Source organism: Brachyhypopomus gauderio, unplaced genomic scaffold, assembly GCF_052324685.1.
Source record: "Brachyhypopomus gauderio isolate BG-103 unplaced genomic scaffold, BGAUD_0.2 sc46, whole genome shotgun sequence".
Lineage (NCBI taxonomy): Eukaryota > Metazoa > Chordata > Actinopteri > Gymnotiformes > Hypopomidae > Brachyhypopomus > Brachyhypopomus gauderio.
Genome location: NW_027506872.1, coordinates 263,689 through 282,823, shown reverse-complemented (window position 1 = coordinate 282,823; position 19,135 = coordinate 263,689). Strand labels below are relative to the sequence as shown.

At 40.7% G+C, this 19,135-nt stretch overlaps 1 protein-coding gene and 1 long non-coding RNA gene across 10 annotated transcripts in view; one reads left to right on the top strand and one right to left on the bottom strand.

The window, feature by feature from the left end:
- Window positions 1-19,061, bottom strand: part of LOC143487063 (vitelline membrane outer layer protein 1-like) — a 40,527-nt gene extending 21,466 nt beyond the window's left edge. For 2 of the 7 annotated variants that reach the window (XR_013123884.1, XR_013123885.1), the window contains exons 1-2: window positions 18,857-19,061; window positions 10,533-13,372 (exon numbers count right to left, since the gene is read on the bottom strand). Coding sequence is in view for 4 of the 7 variants with exons in the window: in XM_076986374.1 (XP_076842489.1) it covers window positions 3,650-4,798 (1,149 nt within the window). In the remaining 3 variants the exon portion in view is untranslated. Of the gene's footprint in view, window positions 1-3,047; window positions 4,896-8,283; window positions 8,378-10,532; window positions 13,373-18,856 lie in introns of those variants that run through there. The other 5 variants (XM_076986374.1, XM_076986373.1, XM_076986376.1 and 2 more) reach the window with 5 other exon arrangements.
- Window positions 10,898-16,019, top strand: LOC143487064 (uncharacterized). 3 transcript variants are annotated; one of them, XR_013123888.1, is made up of 5 exons: window positions 10,898-11,028; window positions 11,425-11,483; window positions 14,440-14,649; window positions 14,814-15,096; window positions 15,240-16,019. It is a non-coding gene; the product is annotated as an uncharacterized LOC143487064 (long non-coding RNA). The 3 variants fall into 3 exon arrangements; XR_013123887.1 differs by lacking the exon at window positions 10,898-11,028 and having other exon boundaries at window positions 11,369-11,483; XR_013123886.1 differs by lacking the exons at window positions 10,898-11,028; window positions 11,425-11,483 and having other exon boundaries at window positions 13,732-14,649.
- Window positions 19,062-19,135: the final 74 nt, after the last annotated feature.

Below are 19,135 nucleotides of genomic sequence, written 5' to 3'. Positions count from 1 at the left end.
AATTAAATACACCCACTTACAATCAAAACTAGAACACCTCAGACAAAGCACATACTATGCTATTTGTTAAACAACGAAGGAAGAAATTTATCCGATGACTTATAGCCAATATATATATGGGATACAGAGAAACAACTGTCATTAACAGGACAAACCCAGCAACCATTTAAAGCAGTGGTTCTCAAACTGTGGTACGCGTACCACTGGTGGTACGCAGAGCACCCCGCGGTGGTACGCCAGATGAGCTCGGAAAATAAAAGATGCTGTTTTTTTTTTTTTTTTTTTTTTTTTTTACACAACACATTTTTTTAATTAAAACAGAATTATGACAAGTCCTGAAATTCAGAAACTAAAAGGGATGACTCGTATTATTTGCGGAGAAAATGTCGCTAAACAGCTCGATCTGGTGCATCTTTCAAACGACACAGTCACTCGCAGAATTGATGAAATGGCGAACAACGTCAGACAAACATTGACCGAGAGAATTAAAATGAGTAAATGCTTCTCACTGCAGTTAGATGAATCCATAGATGTCGCAGATTTAGCCAACTTGCTCGTTTCCGTGCGATATGAGTATGAGGGCATGTCGCACGAAGACTTTTTGTGCTGTAAACCCCTACCAACACGAACTACAGGAGAACTACATTATAACATATGTGTGTAATGAGCAGGGTTGCCAACTTTCACGCATTGAGCGTGAGACACACGCATTTGACCGTCTTCACACGCCACACATCCGATTTCTCACGCCGACAAAAAAAATCCTAGTTTATTTACCTCTGATCCACATCTATGATTCAATGAGTTACTAGTTCGCTCTGGCACCAACCACCGCGATATAATACTTATCTTGTGTCCATTTTACATCCTCCCGGTAACAATTTACGTTCGCTAACCCCCCGTCAACAACTTAAACTCGCCAAACAGCTTTTTCTTTTTTTTTTTTTTTTTTGGGGGGGGGGGGGGGGGGGGGGTGGTACGTGGAGGTTTTTCGTTTGACAGTTGGTGGTACTTTGTGTAAAAAGTTTGAGAACCACTGATTTAAAGTATAACAAAGACCGCCAGCATAGCGAACCCAACTTATTCAACACAATAAACGACACACGAACTTATTAACAACCGGACTTGTTTTATGATCCCTAAAGTATAGTTTTAGACTATAGGTTGGCCTGAAACATATTCAACACTCAAACAATGACAATATATGAACCTACAAAGTATAGTCTGAGACTAGGGGAGGGTGCAAAATTTAGAAATTTAACTCGGAAGTAAAACACAAGTAATCTCAGGACGAGAAAATATCCACGCACGATCACTAAGCTTTACCGACCAGACACAAGGAGAACTTATATACAATATGCAAACAATGCATGGAACAGAAACAGATGCAATAGACTTAATTATACATGACCCACAAAGACACAAGGTACAGCTGATACTAAATATATGCAGGACCAAACCAAAGGGGAAACCTGAATAAATTAAATACGAATGAGGGAGGAGTCACATATTACATACGAGACTCTAATGTTTTATAATTAATTACATCTGAGGACACACGATTCTGCGTTGGTCACCCATACTGTCACATAACAGCCAGCCCTTCAAATATCACACTGCTTATGATATTCTTCAATAGTATAATCACTTTACTAGTCACACTCATCTGTTCCACTAAGGTATTCCATACCCTTAAAACTAACATTAATTCTACTTAAAACCATTTATAAAACTTGCATTTTCCTCACCAGTTACATACGTTGATAAAAACAGATACTCACCCGGAAGTTCTAAATATAGAACGAGAGTTCCGTTCTGACACCGTGAGGTTTTACCATCCTCAATCAATTCAGGTGCATTATCCGGCTTTTTGCTTTATCGAAATAATATTAATTTATGGACTCCTCAAGATCCAAAGGTTAATATCAATACCTAGCTAGCAAGACTCGAACTTGCGTAGGTCTCGTTCCTCTCGTCAAAGGAACGGATCGACCGCCACACCACGGAATAAACCTTAAATAAAAACTTGTTAGTTTTCATTATTACACAAAAACTTGTTAGCTTTTATTTTGCCGGTAGGGACTTAAAACCCTTTTCCAATGGGACTCTTACCCATTTCCATAGTTACATATACTTTTACCTTTTTAGACAAGACTGGATTTAATTTAGAATCATCCAAGTACTGTCAGTTCACCACAATTTAGTTACAATTCAAATTTTGCAGATTTGTTTTAACAGGTTCTGCTTTACCACTATTGTTGTGCCGGCACGGTCAAACTGTCAGTCATTAGATGAAAAGAAAAAAGTTCCAAATTATTTTGCAATCACGTCGGGGTCACCAAAATGTTGCGCTAACCTTTTCTTACCTCAGCGCAGCGTGTTCGTTGATTGCAAAAGAAAACATTACCAGTCTTGTCTTTAGCCTTTTATTAAAAAATACACATAGGCCTATTAATTAATTTAATACAGAGATCTCTGGAGAGCTCACATTACCTAATCATGTCACCCCATGTGCAGCTCTGAAGCTGTCTGCTCTCTTCACCATTATATATGCTTTCCTTTCTAAACATAGGAACTGCACATTCCATAGTTCAACCTACAGCTGTCACTATTCTGGAAGCGAGGTCTTACTACCTGGCCTCACCACATAAGGTCACAGTGAGCCTTCTCTTACACATCCCATTTTAGCCTACTGCAGACGCATGGAGTATTGGAAGGCACACAAGCGCTTACACCGTCATTCTTACTAACAAACAACTTGATCAATAATATAATGTAAGCAAAACATATAGTGATTAATATTAGAGATTTGATTAATACTTTGACTTGTCAAAATATATAAATTATGATAAGCTGTTGATTCAATACTGTAATGTAAACAAACTATGAAGGGATTAAGATGAAAATCACAACACTATCTTGGAGTATGTACGTTTAGCCAGCACCTTTAGGTTAGCCCTGATGTCAGGCGCTCTAGCCCCCGGGATACACTTGACTTTGGCTGCTGTGAGTGAGACACACTCAGTGAAGACACACACACTGGCCAATGGGGTACAATGTGCTTTTATTCATTTTTCTTGTGCTGGAAGTCACAGAAAAACATTTTGCATACAAGTGGCCACAGTACATTTAATCAGCAATTAACATTTTATTACATTAAATAAAATGAGACTTGAAGGAGTTAAAACCTGAATATAACCTAAAGTGCAGTACTAAAGTACCAATTATGTGGCTTGTTTTAGAACTCTCTGATTCCTTCATCAGCTTCATTACTGTAGTCCTGTGTCTGTCAGCACAGTTCATGTTATTACTGTAGTCCTGCCTCTCTCAGCACAGTTCATGTTATTACTGCAGTCCTGCCTCTCTCAGCACAGTTCATGTCATTACTGTAGTCCTGTGTCTGTCAGCACAGTTCATGTTATTACTGTAGTCCTGTGTCTGTCAGCACAGTTCATGTTATTACTGTAGTCCTGCCTCTCTCAGCACAGTTCATGTTATTACTGCAGTCCTGCCTCTCTCAGCACAGTTCATGTCATTACTGTAGTCCTGTGTCTGTCAGCACAGTTCATGTTATTACTGTAGTCCTGCCTCTCTCAGCACAGTTCATGTTATTACTGTAGTCCTGCCTCTCTCAGCACAGTTTATGTTATTACTGTAGTCCTGCCTGTGTCAGCACAGTTCGTGCTGTATCTGCCAGCTCTTTCAGTCCGTTCCGCAGGAGTCTGTGTGTTAAACTAAACGACACCACTGCTGCTACAGCGCTGCCCACTCCAGGCACCAGACTGCACAGGTACTCCACCGCGGCTCCTCCTGATAATGAGGACAGTCGCAGTCTTGCTGCTGATTTGGATGCCAGGGCCAACACGAGAGGAGACTTGATCAGATGTTTCAGAGACGGTTTGTTCACTTGTTCTGAGAGTTTTTTGAGTGACTTGTCATCAAGGCCAAAAGAGTAATAGCACCTGGTGAAGAAAGCCAGTAAAATGCCTGTGTCACATGCTACTGAGAGTCCAAGCACGGGAGCCACAGCAACTGCACCTGAGACCAATGCGGCTGCCCACGCCGCCTTCTCAAACACACGTATCTTCTTCTCCAACATCACCATGGAGCTGACAGGCACAGACTGCAGCAGAGCACTTTGCTTTATTGATGGAAGATCTGATATGATGGCATCACAAAGCCTTTCAAAATCAAAGTCCTTTAAACGTTTAGAGGATATGAGGAATATTTGGGGGTTTCCAAAATCATTCAAGCTGTCCTGACAGTTTGCTCTGATCTTTGAGAGCAGTTTCTCTCTGTCAAAACCCTTCCTCCCTTCTTCTGCCCGGATGTCGTTGTCTATCTTTGACCTGATGAAGTAAACCTTCTTCTTCATGTTCAGGATCTGTTTAGCGAGCATGATGTGACTCTCTCTGAACCTCTCTGATGAGATAATGAGAAACAAGTCATAGGTGTCAAATTTAACGTCTTTAAGGTACGTCTTTGCCTTAAAGTTTGGACTTCCAATTCCAGGCAGGTTCCAAAATGTCACATTGGGCATTGTGGGGTGATGGTAAGGGGTTGGTTGTGTGGTGGTTTCAGCAACTCCAGTTTCAGCTGCACCTTCATCTTCATCACCCAGACCTCTAATCACATTGATAAAAGACTTTTCTGCTCCTGTTTCACCCGTCACAGCAATGTGAAGTGAGACTTTAAACAACCTGTCAACATGTTCTTGAGCCTGTTCAGCTGCTCTTTTTAAAGTGGGTTGTCCTGATGCCTGAAGGACTTCAGTTACGTCAGGGTCCTGATTGGCCATTATTGCTGTCAATCTCCAGTTAGTGTGCGTCTTCTTTAATTGCACATCTTGGCTTTGATCTTGTCACACAAATGTCTCCTGCAAAAAACAGTTCAAACTGCCATTTCAAGACATTAGTAGACCATAAAATGTCACAATCTCCACAATTAGGTTGAAAACCAGATTGTGGAGGTCCTCAAGGTAATTATTGATCTTATATAACATTACCTTCTAGTTATAGAATTACATGACATTGCGGTTATACTAGTATGGCATAGGATATCTCTTCTAAACTTTATAATAGTTACACACTTATTTCTACCCAGGGGCGATTTTAGGATCTGGTCTTTAGGGGTGCCCAGCCCCCAGTGCTCACAGATGCACAATACCAAAGTATTGCGCAGGTGCAGAGCAAGTTTTTTGCATAATGTAATATTTAAAAAATGTGTTGAGCCAGGGGGTGCTGAGCAACCTCACGGTGGTGCTCTAGCACCACTAAAAATACCCTAGCCTCGCCCCTGTTTCTACCCATATATTCTTCTACCCATGTACCCTTCTACCAACATATCCTGGTACCCCCGTCCTCTGAAGTCGAAACCATAGTTACCAGAATTAGCTGACAGCTGACGGATTTAATTTAATTTTTTTTTTTCCACCACCACCCCCTCTTCGGAGGACTATTGATACTTTATTGTTTATTGTTTATTCAATCATAAAAACATATATAAATTTAGCACATTTTCAATGGGGGGGGGGGGGGGGGGGAGGGGGGTATAAAGGGAGAAGAAAAGGGGGGGTGTAAAGGGGGACAGAAACAAAAGGAAGAGGGGGTTATACAGATATATAATATGTATATGGTATAATATAGTGCAATATAGTATATTATAATATAACATAATATAATACAATAATATATAATATACCATATTGCTTATAAAAAGATAGAAATGTACTTTAATCATGAACTTGTGATTTGTTTGCTACAGTTGAATTTGCTTATGTTGTGATGTAATATTTGAGTTAGTTGTGTCTAGATTAAGTCTGTATCTGTATTTATGGTAGGCTCTAAGTGTGTATCTGGGGGGATATAATATATTAGAAGATTTTTCCAGTGATTGATGTTTATGTTATTTTTTGTTTTCCAATTCATGAGGATGACTTTTTTGGCAATGACTAGCGACATTAGGATTGTTCTATTGTTTTGTGGTGTTGTGCTAATGGTTGATATGTCCCCTAGTAGGCATAATGAAGGTGTTGGATGAATTTGGGTATTTAGTGCTTGAGATAGATGAGTAGTGACTTCATTCCAAAACAGGTTAACTGGAGTGCAGTGCCACATAGCATGGATATAATTATCAACAGTGTTCTGATTACAGTGTGTACAGTTTGGTGAGTTTGTGAATCCCATTTTATACATTTTGTATGTGGTATAGTGTACTCGGTGGATAACTTTATACTGGATTAGTTGTAAATTAGTATTTGTGATAATGCTATAGTTATTATTACATATCTGTATCCAAAAGTTGGTATTAAAAGTTGATGATAAATCTTCTTCCCATTGCTTATACGGTAGGCTCATGTTAAGATTTAATTGAGATATAATTTTATATAATTTGGATAATGTTTTATTTGCTGTATTAATGTTAAGAAGTTCTGAGATTGGTGTAGAGAGGGCTAGAGTAGTTGGATTGATTTTTGAACTGATGAGTGATCTTAACTGGTGATATTGTAAGAACTGAGTTCTTTCGATTCCGTAATTCTGGGTTATTTGTGGTAGTGACATCAGTGTGGTATTGTTATACAGATGTTTTAGGTGTGTGATTCCCTTATTAGCCCATGATAGATAATTTAATGTTTTTTTATTAATTGTAAAGTCCAGGTTATTCCAGATGGGTGAGTGGATGGTTGGTGTTAGTGCTGAGTTTGTTAGTTTGTGAAAATTCCACCAGGCTGTCAGAGTTGTGGCCACAGTTGTATTGTAAAAACATGGGTGATGTTTAATTGTTTGGCTGATAAATGGTAAATTGGATATTTGTATATCTTTACATAGTGCTTGTTCTAAATCAGTCCATGATCTATCTGTACTATTAGGTTTTATCCATTTTAATATATATTGTAATTGATTTGCAAGGTAATAATGGTGGAAATTTGGTGCCTCTAGACCGCCGTATGATTTCGAATTCTGTAACATTGTGAGTTTGATTCTAGCTGGTTTATTCTTCCAATAATAATCAGTTATTGTGGTATTTAAAGTCTGAAACCAAGTGAGTGGGGGCTGAATGGGAATCATTGAAAATAAATAATTGATTTTTGGTAATATTGTCATTTTAATCGTAGCAATTCTGCCAGCAAGTGAAAGAGGAAGTGTAGTCCAATGGCGAAGATCGTCACTTATTGTTTTAGTTAATGGATTGTAGTTAAGCTTGAACAATTTTGACAGCTGGTGAGATATCTTTACACCCAGATATGTGATGTAATTACTACATATTGGGATAGGTAATGTTTTCAGTTCATTATCACATTTATTTATATTTATTTGCTGACGGATTTAAGAGTGAACTTGGAAACATCTGAGGGTGGGAATCCAGACCTCACCGTAGTGTTCTAGCCTATGTTTGTCCTAACCCTAACCCTAGGTGTAGTGTTCTAGCCTATGTTTGTCCTAACCCTATTACTAGGTTTAGTTTGAAACTAAACATTCTTACATTTACGTATAATTAGGGTTCACACACGTAGTGTGGGAAACCTACTGTAATTGCTCGAGTTTTGCTTCTTCTTCTTCTTCTTATTTTTCAGGCTGTAAAACACATACTGCAGCCTAGACCGTAAGGCCCAGAAACACCAAACTTGGCAGACAGATGCACCAGAGGTGCAATGAGGGAAACCCAGACAATGACCCACATTGGCCTGATGGTGGCGCTATAGCGCAGCATTTTGTGTTTTGGTCCATATCTCCTACACCGTAGGTCCTAGAAACAAAATTCCACTTCTGATGGATTCCTTGGCTCAAGCCAAAAAAAAAGCCTCAAGAACCCTTTAGATCCGCCCACTTCGATTTCGAGTTAATTTTTTACACACATGCACATATGTGGTATCAAAACGTTCAGAAGAGTCTGAACTTTAAAATCAATCCAGCAAAAATGTTAATTTCATCACTACCTAGTCAATATAAGCCAATCAAATGAGAGGGCGTAAATTCAATAGTAAATTTTGCGCATATGGAGCTCTAACTTAAGAAAACTTGCATGTAATGAGATGGCACTTCACAGACAGCTTCCCTGTGAGGGTCTGGGGCAGCTCGCAGAGGTTGCCATATCTCACCTACTAGGGGGCGCTATAACATGCAAAAATTTGCTCCATCCCCTCAGATTGGCGGATCCACATGAAACTTGGCAGACATCATCTATGGGCCTATGGGAACCAGGTCCTAAAGCAGACACGCCATACTTCCAAAATGGCTGACGTAATCGGCCAATCAGTGATCAGCACAGGTTTGACAGGCTTACCATTGGTCGATCTGCACGAAACCTCTTGGGTGTGGGCAAGTGCGCACCCCCTATGACATACTCCAGCCGGGTGTCGATTGGCCACTGGGGGGCACTATTGCAAAAAAAGCAAGTCTATCCCCTACATAATTCCACTTGGGAACATGCAATTGGACTCTTTTGATTCCTCTTTTCAAATCGCCGAAAATTGCGGTGAGTTGAAATTGTTGACGGGGGGGGGGGGGGGAGTAAATAGACACAAATTAAGTATTATATCGCGATCGATCGCCAAGTATAAACGCCTCCGCTGATTGCGCAGGTTCGCGTGATTTGTGCGGAGTCGCGCCCTATGGACACTCGCGAAAGTATAATCCATTAATATCATAATATATATCCATATATATATATTTTTTTGCTGATGCTGGTCCAGCGTGTCGCGTGCCAGTGATTATGCATCGGCGTGCCAACGGTGGCACGCGTGCCATATGTTACCGACCCCTGCTCTACAGAGTGTGAAATAAAAAAAAACTATCCAAAGATTTTGGATCTTAGGCCACTTATACTTGCTAAATATTTTTTTAATGGACAGCATCGATACATATAATATTCATATTCTTGAAGCTCTTTCATATTTTATCCAATTCTGAACAAAATGCACAAACCCATTCACAATCCCATCTTGAACAAATTTATCAAGTTTCATCTAAATCGGTTATCGTATGGCTCTACAGTGCAGTATTATATACAATGCATAAAAATGCATGTAAAGTCCCTCTGTCACCTTCTCCTTCTCACACGCACGCAAGCTGAAACTCACACTCTCAGTCTCTCTCACACTCTCACCCACATTCCCCCTCCCATCTCTGTGCCCTAAGTAAACATTGCTCTGGCTACCTAGATCTCTCTGTGTCTATTAACCAGGCACACACACATACAGGCGCAAGCAGGCCTTCCTATAGCATTCACAATGACACTTCCCTAGCCATACCCACCCATATCTCAGTGACTAACCCTAGCTCATACAAACTGATATTTGGCTTCTTTTTTGTGAGACACACACAAACACACAGACACACACACCTTTATACCTATATGTATGTATAATTTCTAAGTATGCTTATGTATGTATATGTATTAGTATATGTTATCATAGTTTGAGTACATACACTACCACACACACATACACACTTCTACCTAAATGTATGTAGTTTTATGCATATCTATAGTATATGTATAGTATGTGTCAGTCATGCCAGTCATGTCTGTCCAGTCATAACAGTCATGTCAGTCCAGTCATGTCAGTCATTTCAGTCATGTCAGTCATGTAAGTCATGTCATGCCAATCATTTCAGTCCAGTCATATCAGTCATGTCATTACAGTCATGTCACTCATTACAGTCATGCCAGTTATGTCAGTCATATCAGTCATGTTACTTTTGTTTGTCATGCCAGTGATGTCATTCCAATCATGCCAGTCATATCAGTAATGTCAGTCATGCCAGTCATGTCAGTCATGTAATGCCAGGCTTTGCAGACTACATTCATACTTTGAATACACGGGCAGTCATGTTAGGCGTGCTAGGTGTACAAGGAGTGAATTAACAAAGCATAGTCTCTGGCTCCCTCAATCTCTCTCTGTCGGTAATATACAGGCCCAATCATGTATAGACACATGCAGGCCTTCCTATATTGTTCACATAGATGCAGCCCTAGCCAGATGTAGAGCACACACTGGCCAACCCCAAACAGCTTCTTTTCACTTTTAGGTCTAAAGGACCGTTTGGGCTTCCTTTTGCCTATTGAGGCTAAAATGCCTATTTTTGTGTGAACCCGCCAATCGCCGCTTGCGGCTATATTATTAGAATTATTTTTGTTTCATGTTTTTGACATTGCTATATAAAAGTCACAAAACGGGAATAACTGAATAATATATAAATGTTGTGTATGTATAAACAGGGCTGCTAGGCTCAGATCTGGAGGGGCCATGTGTCAGTATTAATACATACATTCACTGTCACAACTAGCTAGCAAGACATAAAGCTAATGCTAACTGCCCCAGTTTCAAAGGACTTTATATTATGATATACTCTGATAATCTAGTGAATGCCCAGTGACTACTATACATATTTTAATTTACACTCTTAGTAATGAGGAATTCAACGTATAAAGTCTGTTTTACATTTTCCTTGAAAATTAAATGCATGTAAACATGTTAGCAGAATGTGGCTGTGGTAGTGACAGCTTCTCTGTGGTGTCAGGTGAAAACTCACCAAGGTATGTGTGTGAGGTACAGTCAGACAGCAGACCGATCATGTGTTGAGGCTGGTTGTTATGAATTCAGTAGAACCGGGTTCTTCTTTTATGCAGGTTTTTGGAACCACCCCTCCCAAACATGACCGATGGTCTTACATGACTAAACAAGAACATGAGCTGCAGTGTTCATTGGTTAGTGGTTATCTACTGAACATCTGATTACTGGTGAGGTCCTCATGCAGACAGTAGAGCAGACTGAGTCTACTCCTCCACAGAATGTCACTCATAATTATGAGCCATTAGACCACAACACATTAGACACTGGTTTACATGGCGTAAAACAGGCATAATGTGTTCTGAAACTTTAGTGTAAGGGAGAACTCTGGCAGCTAAATTAAGCCCTATCCGGACGGGATTAGTTTTTCAGGGGGACGTCTGTGAAAAATATTTCACCCTTGTACTCAGTGATAAAACTCTTGCATCCGGACAGCAATTGAAAAAACAGGAGGACCCGTGAGTTTTTGGCTTTCTCGGTCACATGACATCGCCTTGTCACGTGATAGCATGTTTAATAATGTCACACTGCCAACTCTGATGATTCCTTTTTAACTTTTAACTTTACTACTGTTCAGTTCAGCATTTAAGATCTCCGTTTAAGTTAAGCTATTTTGTTAAACCAATACAGAAAACACATTATAAAAAATCGCTAATGAATGTAAATAGCTAAATAAATCCGTTAAATAAAATAAAATAAATCCATTAAAAAATCCAGTAAATCCATTTTCGCTCGCCGCTGTCTTTACGTGGATCTCCGTGAAAACGCGCGCCCAACGTGTAACTACGGTGCGTGGCAGTGGACATATAGCTGTTTTATTAAACGCGAGGTGATGTCTGCATGTATAAACTCAGACATGTGGATCCGGACGGGACTAAAATTACCAGACGACCACGGAGTACAGCGAAAAACAGTAGGTAATTCCGCCTGTAATTTTCTCTGAGGACGTCTGAGAAAAACACGGACATGCTCGTTCCGGACGGGATTAAAATCACAGAGGAACCCCCGTAAAAGAGAAAATTACCCCAGGACCCCCTGAGAAACTAATCCCGTCCGGATAGGGCTTTAGCAATATTTTGCTTATGTTTTTAGCTGGGAGAGCAATGAAAAGTAAGAGAACATAAGTACAGTAGTGATAAGTACAGCTCTTATCACTACTCCACACTCTTGAACACACATACATCAAGTACTCTACTCCACACTCTTGAACACACATACATCATGTACTCTTCTACACACTCTTGAACACACATCCATCACGTACTCTACTCCACACTCTTGAACACACATACATCATGTACTCTTCTACACACTCTTGAACACACATCCATCACATACTCTACTCCACACTTTTGAACACACATACATCACGTACTCTTCTACACACTCTTGAACACACATACATCATGTACTCTTCTACACACTCTTGAACACATACATCACGTACTCTACTCCACACTTTTTAACACACATACATCACGTACTCTTCTACACACTCCTGAACACACATACATCACATACTCTACTCCACACTCTTGAACACACATACATCACGTACTCTTCTACACACTCTTGAACACACATCCATCACGTACTCTACTCCACACTCTTGAACACACATACATCACGTACCCCCCCCCCCACACACATCTTCACGTCTTGCACAGTGAGTCAGCAGTTCTGTTATCTTTCCCGGCCACACACGGTACCGCAAGGCTACATGGCTGCACTAAACTCCACCCAAATGGTCTAATTCAACTCTGGAACTACCACAAAAGTAGCGTGGTTATAGAGAGGTTACACATTCAAACTTCTTAGAGGCCCGATCCTCAAGCTGATTAAGGGCCAAACCAGTGCTACGTCACCTTCTCCGCAGTAAACATACTGATGTTCATTAAGCTTCTTAGAGCTTAGAGAGCTCAACAGGTCTGTCCACTCATGACTCACCCAGCTGGACTAACACTACTGTAATCCCACAGGTGTCGGGGAGTGAGGAGGCATAAACGCTGAGGGGAGCGTGATGTGTGTGTGTGTATGTATGTGTGTGTATGTGTGGGTATGTGTGTGTGTGTGTGTGTGTATGTGTGTGTATGTATGTGTGTGTGTGTATGTATGTGTATGTGTGTGTGTATGTATGTGTGTGTGTGTGTGTGTATGTATGTGTGTGTGGGTATGTGTGTGTATGTATGTGTATGTGTGTGTATGTGTGTGTTTGTGTGTGTGTTTGTGTGTGTGTGTGTTTGTGTGTGTATGTGTGTGTGTGTGTTTGTGTGTGTGTATGTGTGTGTGTGTGTGTGTGTGTGTGTGTGTTTGTGTGTGTGTATGTGTGTGTGTATGTGTGTGTGTGTGTGTGTGTATCAGGGTCATGTCAATGAGAGAGTCCAACATAGAAACAAAACCAACACGCACAGACAGACTTAAACACACAGAATAGTCAAAGTCAAATTTATTTATATAGCACTTTTTACAACACATGTTGTCACAAAGCAGCTTTACAAACGTATGGGTCCAGATCCATAATGAGCAAGCCAAAGGTGACAGTGGCAAGGAAAAACTCCCTATAATGGTGGAGATTAAATCCGCACAAATCCGTGGTGCGCAGGATGGTTCTACAGTTATAGTTAAGGTTCTTGTTCCCAGGCCAAGTAGTCACAGTCCCTTCAGTGCAGGTGGTGAGCCTCAGGTAGGAACTAGCATCAGCACGTCCTCTTGTGGCAATGGCACATCCAACCCCGGCATCAGAACATCCACCGGCAAGCCAGACCATCTCCTAGGTGCTTGTAGGTGCTTGCATGGAATTGTCTTGGGTAGAGGCATGCAAAAAGATAGACAATACAGACTGAGTGGACATGAATTTAAACCACCATTGATTTAAATGTACATAGCTCACGTGCCAGTGATTAGCATGTGGCTCCGGCAGGCTAATCTATAGCAGCATAACTAAAGGGAGGGGTTCAGAGGTGACCACAGGCATGAGGGCTCACTGAAACATTGCTTTCCAGTCAAGTCATTGTCACAACTAGAGTGATGCCATGACACAGCTGGATGGCAGCATCAACATCTCAGATTACCAGAAATCTCAGAATAGAGAACAGAGTGTGTGTGTGTGTGTGTGTGTGTGTGTGTGGGGGGGGGGGGGGGGGGGGGGGGGGGGGGGGGTCTACAACTGGCAGACAGAAATCACATGGTACATAAACAATCACTCATGACAGTTGGGGGAGGGGCTAACCATGACAACTACACACTACACACTGTACTCACCACACTACCCACTACACAATATACTCTACACACTATACACACTATACTCTACACACTATACTCTACACACTACATCACACACGTCAACAGTAAACTTAAAATGAAGCCTAAACCGTGTACCAGTGGAATAACTATCTTGATTAATAAAAAAAACATCATTTACTTTAGAAGAAATTATTCAAGATAAAATAAGAAGGTTTTGGTTCGATTTGGTTAATTTCTCAGGTCAGAACTGAAATTCTCAAAGCTGTTACAGTTTTTCTCAGTTGTTTACACACTAATACTTGTAACTATTGCACCAACCCCCTGAACCAATTGTACTAAACTACAAGCACAATTCCTGCTTTACACTCAAATTGCAGTTCTAAAACACACTTTTTTCAAAACACTGCACACAATTTTCTGCATTTGGCATAATTTTCATGAAGAAAATCTCGTTTTCACAAGGAACACACTGTTATCAAAATTCTAAAGTTAATTGTCCTACTATGCACACTGACTCATCATATCAGCAAACACGTCACACATGTTTACAATCAGCAATCAGAGCTTTAGCATAAAATGTCAAAAGGTGAGCTCTTATGTTTTGGAGCAATGGATGCCAACAGTGGAAACAGAGGCAGAGCCAGAGGAGTGAGAGCCAATGGAGTGAGAGTAAGAGGAGGAGGACGAGGACGAGGAAGGCCAAGGACCGCAATCTCTGAAGAGATCCGAGCCACTTATGGTCTAACAATGAGGGAGGCTGGGCAAAGAGTACAGCCAAATTTGAGTAGGTACACTGTAGCATCCATCATCCGGACTTTCCGTAATGAGAACAGGTAAGAAATCAACTCTCAGTAGGAAACTGCAGTACTGCATATCAATACAGTACTCAATGAGTACAGGACATGTTCTGTAGGACTGTAAATATCAAGTATGTTTCAAGTATTTGGGAAAAGTATTCCTGCATAGTATTTACAGTATTTTACTATTTGTATTGCAGAACTGAAAGGTTACCAACACGAGGTGTACGGAAACGTCTTTTGTCTCCTGAACAGGAAACTGAAATCCTGAACATGCTCCTAGAAAATAATGCCATAACATTATGGAAAATACAAAGAAAAATAATAGAAAACCATGAGATATTTCAAAATATTGATAGGGTGAGATTATCAATGCTGGACCGTGTCTTGTGCAGAAATAATCTGAGGATGAAGCAGGTCTACAGGGAGACTTTTGAACGCAATTCAGAAAGAGTCAAAGAACTGAGATATAACTATGTGCAAGTAAGTCCTATACAATCTCACAACTGATGTATACACTCAACACTGTATAAATGATACATATTTCAGTATTGTAATCATAATGATTGTGCTTCACATTAGTGACTCCTCCATGTCTATTTCTGATACTGTCATGTGTGTTTCAGAGAATCACAGAGCTAGAGGTGGATGCAGTGGAGCACCAATTCATCTTCACTGATGAGGTTGGATTCAACCTCACAAACAGACGAAGGAGGGGGAGGAGTATCATTGGCCAGCGGGCCATTGTTGAAGTTCCTGGCCAGCGTGGAGGGAACATCACTATGTGTGCAGCGATTACCCACCACGGCGTCATCCATCACCATGCTACCCTTGGCCCCTACAACACTGCCCATCTAATCACATTCCTGGACACCCTACACAACACACTCACTCCACCAGATCAGATAGATGGTCCAGAGCAGCTCAGGTACGTTGTTGTTTGGGACGATGTAAGTTTCCACCGGGCTGCTCTGGTTGGTAACTGGTTCACTGCCCACACACGCTTTTCAGTTGTTTATCTCCCTCCATATTCTCCATTCCTCAATCCTATTTTAGGTGGAAAGTGTATGACCTACATTCACAAACACGTATACCCCTTCACCAAGCTATGGAAGACGCATGTGGAGATATAGCGGTTGATGCTTTTCATGGCTGGATTCGCCATGCTAGGCGATATTTCCCCCGCTGCTTGGCCAGAGAAAACATTGCTTGTGATGTGGATGAGGTGCTGTGGCCAGACCGAAACACAAGAGAGGATGCAACATAGTTTTTTTTTTTACTGTAACTGTATACAGTAAATTTTTCTGGTTGGTATGTAGACCACTGTATGTCCAACTTTGTTTTGGGTGGGATGTCACTATGTACATTGCTTTTGTGGGAAAAAATAAAATATATTTGTTACAGTGTATGTGTGTTCTGTGTCACATCACACAACCAACTGGACTCAAATACCCAGAATTCCTCACTCTCCCCAGCCCGAAGTGCCATAATAAGATCATCACCGGATTATTGATTTCACCTGCAAGTCTGTCCCTCTGTTATTTAAGCCCCTTTCCCTTTTCATTAGTTGCGAAGTATTGCCTCAGTTCTCATGTGTGCATACCAAGCGTTTCCACGGCTACAGTTCTGGTTCCGACTTCTGCTTGTGTCCTGGTATCTCGTTCCTAGCCTGCTCCCTCGGATTTGGTTGCCTGATACTCCTGCCTGTTCCCGGAGTTCTGTGTCATCAGGACTACTTTACGTTTCTGTGTACCTATTAAAAGACCTGTTGATCTGCACGCGTCTCTCCAACTTTGTATCGTTACATTCTGAATATAAAAACACTATTCTAAAATATTCTACAACACACTTATGTATTTCCTGTCTGTAGTAAGTGTAACACTGAACAAAAAAAGGCCTAAGTCATTATGATGAATGGAGAAGAAGTGTTTTCCATTCATCATAGTGTTTTACATTGAGCACATCAGTGTTCAACCAGTTGTTATAAATGTCTATTCATATGATGGTTTGTGTGTGTCATCTGAGAACAAAATACCATTTTTGAGAAGAGATAACATTGTTCTGAATGTAAAGTTTCATTTTGAAAGAGAACTGAGAACTTTTGTGTACATTGTGTGTGTTTTATTTGTGTGTCGAGTTCTGAGAGTATGAGCCATGCTTTCAGACAATGTGTGTAAACAATCGAGAAAAACTGTAATTCAATTTCCAATCTCCTTGTCACTTGTGCACATAATAATATCATTTCTCATTGTGTTCCACATTTTGTAAATTGTTTTGTACTTTCATGTTAATGGTCATGGACAATGCTCTGCTGTTTTTTGCATTATCAATCGCTTATGTCATGTTTATTAAAATGTGTTCCACTGATTGTCTGTTGAATTGAACCCTCCAAAACATTTAGGTTTTAGGTCAATGCAATCATGGTCTGTGTGCATCACAACCCCCTAGTGATCACTGTGTGTGTGTGTGTGTGTGTGTGTGTGTGTGTGTGTGCACGGACGTAGTTTTGGGGGGGGACGGGGGGGACATGTCCCCCCCACTTTTTCAAAAGCCGGTTTTGGTCCCCCCCAGTTTTTACAGTTAAAACCAAATATTTAAGTAGCGACGAAGTCATGTCCCCCCCACTTTTTAACGGTTAAAAAAACAATATCCAAATAGCGACAAATCTAGCACTAGGACCATGCAGCTCCGAGCTCCCCCCCCCCCCGCTCAACAATTTTTGTTCACAGCGCTCAACAATTTTCATTCAACCCCCCCCCCCGCTCAACAGTTCGCCACCCCAGGTTGTGTCCCCCCCACTTATGAAATCAAAACTACGTCCATGTGTGTGTGTGTGTGTGTATTGCAGCCCCCTAGTGATCACTAATGTGTGTGTGTGCGTACCACAGCCCCTAGTGATCACTTGTGTGTGTGTGTGTGTGTGTGTGTGTGTGTGTGTAATGCAGCCCCCTAGCAGTGGTGGACGAAGTACACCAATTGTGTACTTGAGTAAAAGTACAGTTACGTTGCATTGAATATTACTCAAGTAAAAGTATTCACCTCAATTTTTTACTTGAGTAGAAGTACAAAAGTATCTGCCTTCAAAAATACTTAGGTATTAAAAGTAAAAGTAAAAACCTTTTTTTTCTTAGCATCACATCAAAACCCCTAGGCCTACTCGATCAACAGGTGAACAGGAAACAGTGCCTTACATTTGCCTAGCAAACACAAAATACACAAAACTAGCCTATATTATCCTCACGACATTCATTTCCAAACTTTATCCATATTAATAATTCACACTAGAAAGGTAGACAAGTAGACACACCGTTTAATATGAAAACATAATTCACCACCAAACAGAACAATAATTTCGAACCGGTCACTTCAGTCCAGCTTGGGGGACTTTTTCTGAGGTTCTATTGTCCACCACATGGCGGGACAGGGAAGCTAGAAGCTCTAGCACCTAGAACTAGAACTGTGTGCAGCCCTACCAACTGAACTCATAATATTAAACTTGGCCGAATAATTAATAATAATTAATATAATAATAATCACCTAGAACTAGAACTGTGTGCAGCCCTACCAACTGAACTCATAATATTAAACTTGGCCGAATAATTAATAATAATTAATATAATAATAATCACATAGAACTAGAACTGTGTGCAGCCCAACCACCTGAACTCATAATATTAAACTTGGCCGAATAATTAATAATAATTAATAATAATCAGGGTTGCCAACTCTCACGCAATGAGCGTGAGACACACGCACTGACTGTCTTCACCAGAGACTGTCTTCACACGCCATACATCCGATTTCTCACACTGAAAAAAAATCTAGCTTATTTATTTCCGATCTACATCTATGATTCAATGAGTTACTAGCTCGCTCTGGCGCCAACCACCGGCCATCGATCGATCGCGATATAATACTTAATTTGTGTCCAACAATTTACACTCACCGCCCCCCACACCCCCCGCCAACATTTTACACACATGCTGCCCCCCCCCAACCCTGATAATAATAATTTTAATAATAATTTTAATAATTTTGCTTCGCCTCGCTCATATCATATAACGTTTGATGTGGGAGTCTCCTGTGTTAAACTGGCGCTTAGCATCTCCACAGATTGCAATTTGGGTACTAGCACATTGTTTTGGATAAAGCATATGTTAAATGTAGTGTATTTCGATGTGATATAATTAACCGGGGTATATAAACCACCCTGTTGGTAGTACTCATCTAATGGCGAACTTACCTCGATGTGTTTTTTCAAGTTTGATGGCGGGTTCATAAATGATGACAGCGATGTGTTCTTCGGAATGTAGAGGAGGAACACGAATCATTTTTCTTTTCAAGGAATTCAAACAATTGGGTTAAATAAGGCCAGGAGTGTTGGGGAAAGACATGTGTTGCAGCCATGTCAGATCCTCAGCCATTTAGCGTACAAATCTTAATCTCTAACTGAGGGCTGATTGGTTATAGTCTGTGACATGGTACACTTTGACCTGTCGGTATTTTATTAAGCGTTGATTTA